At 39.0% G+C, this 6,332-nt stretch overlaps 2 protein-coding genes across 2 annotated transcripts in view; one reads left to right on the forward strand and one right to left on the reverse strand.

The window, feature by feature from the left end:
- LOC118416396 (putative uncharacterized protein DDB_G0271606) overlaps window positions 1-6,332 on the forward strand; it is a 131,415-nt gene that overhangs the window by 20,176 nt on the left and 104,907 nt on the right. The window lies entirely within an intron of this gene.
- On the reverse strand, window positions 2,392-4,769 carry LOC118415826 (lactose-binding lectin l-2-like). The gene is made up of 6 exons (XM_035820666.1): window positions 4,719-4,769; window positions 4,528-4,581; window positions 4,337-4,390; window positions 4,178-4,231; window positions 3,092-3,478; window positions 2,392-2,794 (listed from the first exon to the last, which is right to left on the reverse strand). Exons 1-6 carry the CDS (start codon window positions 4,753-4,755, stop codon window positions 2,778-2,780), a joined length of 603 nt encoding a protein of 200 aa, XP_035676559.1. The 5' UTR covers window positions 4,756-4,769; the 3' UTR covers window positions 2,392-2,777.

Below are 6,332 nucleotides of genomic sequence, written 5' to 3' on the forward strand. Positions count from 1 at the left end.
TACATCACAACATCAGAAACCGGAGATGGAAGCAACTCATGTAAGCTGGGTAACACCGCCCACACCGAGACTAATTATGTGGACATGTAATCGGTTTGATATTGAAAAGGAGTTTTCGAAAACAGGCTACGAACCAAGGCTTCTATGGCTACTGTGTCCCTAAGCAAGTCAGAAGGTCTTACAGTGCTTTACAACCATAACCATTACTTGACCAGCATCATTTTCTTCCTTTTTTTTTGGAAGATGAACTCAGCATTTCTGGTCATCAGGGCAAATGCCAATAAATCGGCGCAGTACACAGTTTCAATATGATTTGGTACCCTGGGTAAAAGTGGCTGTAAAAATCTTTATCTTTGTATATGTTGAGATTATGGAGGTGTATATTACAGATGTTTAGCTTTTTACTATGTTGAAAAAAACGTCATATTTGTAGTTGTAGGAGGTTCTAAAAATTTCCACCGGAGTGCCTCTACGGTGCAGTTCACACATTAGCCTGTAGATGGCGCTACTTTCTTGGACAGCGTATTTAGGATAGGAATTGTCAAAATAAATGTATCCTGGTAAAGATACTAAAGAAATGTGAGTTTTCTTTGAATTTATCCTGGTAAAGATACCAAAGAAATGTGGGTTTTGAAACACGTTTTTAACTTTGCATTGGTATCTAATAATCATTGACAATGTAGAAGTTGCATAACCGACGCGGACCAAGTAGTAGCTGGTAGTGTCTGTCAAGAGAACCCGACAATAATCGAAAATTAGTGTTCAAACGAGAAAATCATCACGAACAATACTACGACCTAGTTTACATTCGAAAGAGTACAATGTACATTCAATGAAAATAGCAGAACGGCACAAAGAAACTTTCATCACGAACACATTTATTGGTAGCGTCTACGGCCTTTTACACAGATTTTTCTTCAACTTAGTTTGTTTCTGTAGAGCATTTATCAGTTACTTCTTATCCAAATCTTCTTCCGTTCATTAATTCTTCTTCATGAAGGTTCTGAACATCAGATCAGATTCAAATCCATCAAACTTTCTATACTCTATAGATTATTACAATAGTTTTTATCCCAATCTTCTTCTTGCTTCTCAACATCAAATCAGACTCAAACACATCTAAGTTTCTATATGTATTTGAGTAAAGCTATACATTATTACAATACTTCTTATCCAGATCTTCTTCTCTTCTTAATGCAGTTTCTCAACATCAGATCAGGCTCAAACACATCTAAGATTCTATATGTCTTTTGACTAAAGCTATACATTATTACAATACTTCTTATCCAAATCTTCTTCTCTTCTTAATGCAGTTTCTCAAAATCAGATCAGGCTCAAACACATCTAAGCTTCTATATGTCTTTTGACTAAAGCTATACATTATTACAATACTTCTTATCCAAATCTTCTTCTCTTCTTAATGCAGTTTCTCAACATCAGATCAGGCTCAAACACATCTAAGTTTCTACATGTCTTTTGACTAAAGCTATACATTATTACAACACTTCTTATCCAAATCTTCTTGTAGCTTCTCAACATCAGACCGGTCGACCAGACCCAAAGGCATCTCCGTTAACGTTTCTGTATGATAGAAATCCACTACTACATGTATTTCTTCCACATGCAGCTTCTGAGCCTCATACATAAGTCAAAATCCATGGAGAGATTTGTGCCCATTGTTACATATCACTCAATGACCCTACATATGTTATGTGCCCATATAGTAGATTAATTCTATAGAATCTTTCATTTAGGTTCAATCCTTCCTTTTAGAACATTTTTCTCTGCAAACGTTAGTTCTAGAGTCGGATGTTTGTAGCCATTGCTTAGAATTGATTCTAAAGTTTTGTAATTATATGTCTAGGACATTTTATGCTTCAGAAATACTTTGAAAGCTTTTTCAACTTTATAAATATTTCCCCAGTCCTGTAAAACTTTGGAAATATTTATGGTGTGGTATTGGCTACTTCTAATGGTTTCTAGATAAGGATAGCAGCATTCTACCATTATTTACAATTTTCTACCATTTTTTGTAACATCTTCTAAGTGGGCTAGGAAGATAGCAATTCGCACATCCTTGCAAAGTATGGTTGGAAGCCATGCAACAATGGCCCACCACAAAGGACCCACTGGTGCCCAGCAGTGAAATCTAAAAATAAACAGAGGCAACAATAGAGCTTACTTTTATTGGGCTATAAACTAATTTTACCATTTGGCAAAGTTTACAAATATTTGTAAATGTGAAAGAATCACACAGAGGTTTCACAATTATTCTAAATAAAGATATTTTTGTACAGTTACTTTCAAACTGTTGCTAAAATATTCAAAGGAATTCCAATAGATGGATATTTTCTAAGTCAATTTTTTGAAAATAATTCAATTATTGTGGCTTACATATTCTTTAATTGAAAATAGTTCAGACTTATCACAAATATCACCTAAAACCCTCATGGTGACTTGGAATGGACTCTAAATACCATGTATTAATTTACAGCTAAAACAAGCTTATCATTAAGGCTCATTAGCGTGAACCATACAATGATCTGACCATATGTATAGATTGGATCATTAAATCTCAAAAACAATTGCATAAAGCACATCTACGTTACATGTTTCTTGTCCAATATTCAATACGTCATAATTCTTCCTTTCTCAGGGCATGACAAGAACCCGCTTTTTCAGTGACGTCTTTCAGTCCTGAGGCTTTTAGAGTTTCCAAAATCATTTGACGACTCTCAACGCGGCATTCGGGAGTGACACACATTTCTACGGAGTCACTAAGGGTTTCCTTTTGCTGAAAAAGAAACGAAAATCCAATCAGTAAAGTTCGATTGATATGTATTTGGAAGTTTCAAAGTCCAACAGCGCACGCGATGAAGGGACAATAAGAGTGAATGACAGAGTAGAAATCTAAGGGAGATGGATACGAGGGGTGACCAATAAATTCTCGGCCACAGCCAGAAATGATACGCACAACTCAAATTTCGAGTATGTAGAGAGGAGACCAGTTTAGTGGGTGGGTGAAATGAATACTAAAGCCGTTCCATATTATTTGTTTATTTTCCATCAAAGGCAGTTTCTCATGACGTACCTAGAGCGACTTGGCAGAAGAAGTGAAACTCGCTGGAACATGGACCGTTCAGCCACTGGCCGTACTTCTGATCTGTGTCGGAATAGACGCAATCACCGGAGCCATCAGGTTCTCCCGGAGCCCAGTGGTTGAAGTCACCAAGTGCAGAACCGTCCACCCACTCAAACTTTCCCTCTTCGCGCTGATCGTGCAGGCCGATCCAGTAGCGCTCATAGTCGTGATTGTTGTGCAGTGAGACCAGGAATTCGTTGGTGTCAACGTCTCGGGGCATGACGAGGGTGCCGCCGTCTTTGCGACAGGTCTCGGCCGCATCGCTGAAGGTTTTTTCTATCCTGAAGGCCTTGTAGCAGATTCCATTCCCCATTTTGTACCAACCGGGGCAAGGTGCTGTAAGAAAAATTTCCATTGACAGGAAATAAAAGTTGTGATTTCAATTTTATCTAATTACTATTATATTTCAAACCATACCATTTTTCTGATGTTTCTTCTTTTTCTCCTGTAAAATCTTCAAATCGATTCATCTCTATCATTTCTGTACCAAATGACCTGAAATTTGGTACAAATGTAGAGTGGGCTGATACCCTAGTGTTCTTTTTACCTCCATGTCATGTCATAGAGTATTTTCACAAGCGTTTATGTGTCTGTCTGTGTGTCAACAAGATAACTCAAGAACGGCTAGGTGGATTGGTTTCATACTTGGTGTGTTGGAAAGGTGTGATAAAAGCTGGTAATTATTAGATTTGGGGCACCCTAGCGGCTTTCCTTTGGTACTACAGCGTAAGTTCCGGTCTTGCTTCCTCGTGTTCTGAACAAGCTATGGTCACGATTTTTGGGTGTAATATAGCTCTTGTGCACAGGAAGAAGTGACATAAGTTTAGGCCCCCTAGCGGCTAGTTAATTTCATTTTTAGATGATTCTATTGAAGCCCATAGCTTGGAAGGAATCACCAAAATGCAGATTTTCTCCACATCACGTGAACGTATTTATATTCGATCAAGATAAGTCCGAATTTCAGAACACTTCAGATATATCTTCTTAATTGATCTGTGTTTTTTATCTTCTCCTCGCAAGTCGCATCGTATTTACCTTGAAGCTTCTGCACACGTGCCGGCAGCTTTCCCACCTCCTCAGTCAATCTGACTGTATCAGCAACAACAAATATCACGTTTGTTAACAATGTTTGCATAATACTAGTACTCTCATTTCAACAGAATATCACATGTGATGTGATGACAAAGTACTTACCATTCAGCTCCTCCATGCCTGCTTGCTGCTTTCCCGTGTCTTTTGTGAATCTGACTGTGTCGGCAAAAAAAATGAAATCACAGTCGTGAAGTATGATCAGCTTGATACTAGATCGTGATCATGTTAATAATTTCCGATAATACTCTCATTTCAACAGAATATTACAGGTGATGTGATGACAAAGTACTTACCATTCAGCTCCTGCAGACCTGCTTGCAGCTTTCCCATGTCTTTTGTGAATCTGACTGTGTCGGCAGAAAAAAAAAGAAAATCACAGTCGCGAAGTATGATCTGATACTAGATCATGATCATGTTAATAATGTCTGCATAATATTCTCATTTCTGCAGACTATTACAAGTGACGTCAGGACAAAGTACTTACCATTCAGCTCCTGCAGACCTGCTTGAAGCTTTCCCATGTCTTTTGTGAATCTGACTGTGTCGGCAAAAAGAAAATCACGGTGATCTCCTTGATACTAGATCATTGTGCAAAAAAGACAACATATTACATGTCATTTCAAGAGCATGTTCCAAATTTTCCAAACCTAAACGAAACAGAGAACTGACCTGAAAAATAGGACACTAGAACAGCGATGGTCACGGCGACCACGAGGCTGGAGATTTGCCAAAATGTCCTGAATCGGCTGACGCACTTCTTCCGCTTTTTTGAGGCTGCTGTTGGACATGAAACATGAAAATCATTGAAGAATGAGATTATTTAACGTATTAAATGTATGAGGTATTCGAAAACAGTACAGAAGTTGGCTTTAAACCAAAGTGATAACAACAAAGCGAGTCAAGAACAGGACGCCGTAAGCGATCTGGAAACTTTTTACCTTTTCCGGAGGCGTAGACAGGGTTGGGTATACGCGCAGCGGCGTCGGCACGTGCCTGCCAATCAGTCTGGGGCTCCTCTGCGGGTGTGGTGTCTGGCAAAATCATGAATTCATTTTCTTGAAACACTGCATTGTTTCCATGCTGTCCAAGAATTGAAATTTATCTCTTTGGAAATTTGACGATTCAGATTTTGTTTTGTTTTGTTTTGACAATATGTTCAAAGGTGTTGAGACAATGCCGTAGAGTATGCTAAGTTTCTTGTTCTTTGAGGTTTGTCTCTTTCCTCTGGCCACATTCCCACAGACTGGAAGATGGCAAGGGTCACTCCATTACACAAAGGGGGGGATACAGAAGACCCAAACAATTACAGACCCATATCTGTCCTACCTGTCATCATGAAGGCCTTTGAAAGAGAGGTGCACACACAGTTCGTTGAATGCCTGCATCAACACAATATCCTCTCCACCCAACAGTCTGGTTTTAGGACAGGCCACTCTACAACAACAACACTACTGGATGCCAAGGACTACGTGCTTCATAACATGGACAGGGGTAACCTAGTGGGGGCGGTATTTTTGGATCTTAAGAAAGCATTTGACACTGTACATCATGGACTACTACTAACTAAACTGTCATGGATCGGGATTCAGGGTGTGGAGCATCTTTGGTTCAGTAACTACCTGTCGGGGAGACAACAAATTGTCTCTCTGAATGGTTGTAGGTCAGAATACTTACCTGTTACACTGGGAGTGCCCCAGGGTTCCATACTGGGCCCGTTGCTCTTCAATTTATTTATTAATGATATACCTGATGTAGTTACCACATGTAAAATATGTTTGTATGCCGATGACACAGCAATATTCTATCCCAGCAACAATGTAAAACATATTGAGTCAATTCTGAACTATGAACTCTCTGGTCTGGCCACTTGGTTCCAAACAAATCGTTTAACATTAAATGTAACCAAGACTAAATGGATGTTATTTGGCACTGCTAACAGGTTAAAGCAAGCACAGTCCTTGACAGTCGAAATTGACCAAGAAATTATAGAAAGAGTTCATACGTTCAAATATCTTGGTCTGTACCTTGACTCCCATCTGTCCTTTAATGAACATATAGACAAAGTTTGTAGCAGGTGTCACAGAGGATTGGTCTACTT

The sequence above is a fragment of the Branchiostoma floridae genome, chromosome 5, assembly GCF_000003815.2.
Source record: "Branchiostoma floridae strain S238N-H82 chromosome 5, Bfl_VNyyK, whole genome shotgun sequence".
Taxonomy (NCBI): domain Eukaryota; kingdom Metazoa; phylum Chordata; class Leptocardii; order Amphioxiformes; family Branchiostomatidae; genus Branchiostoma; species Branchiostoma floridae.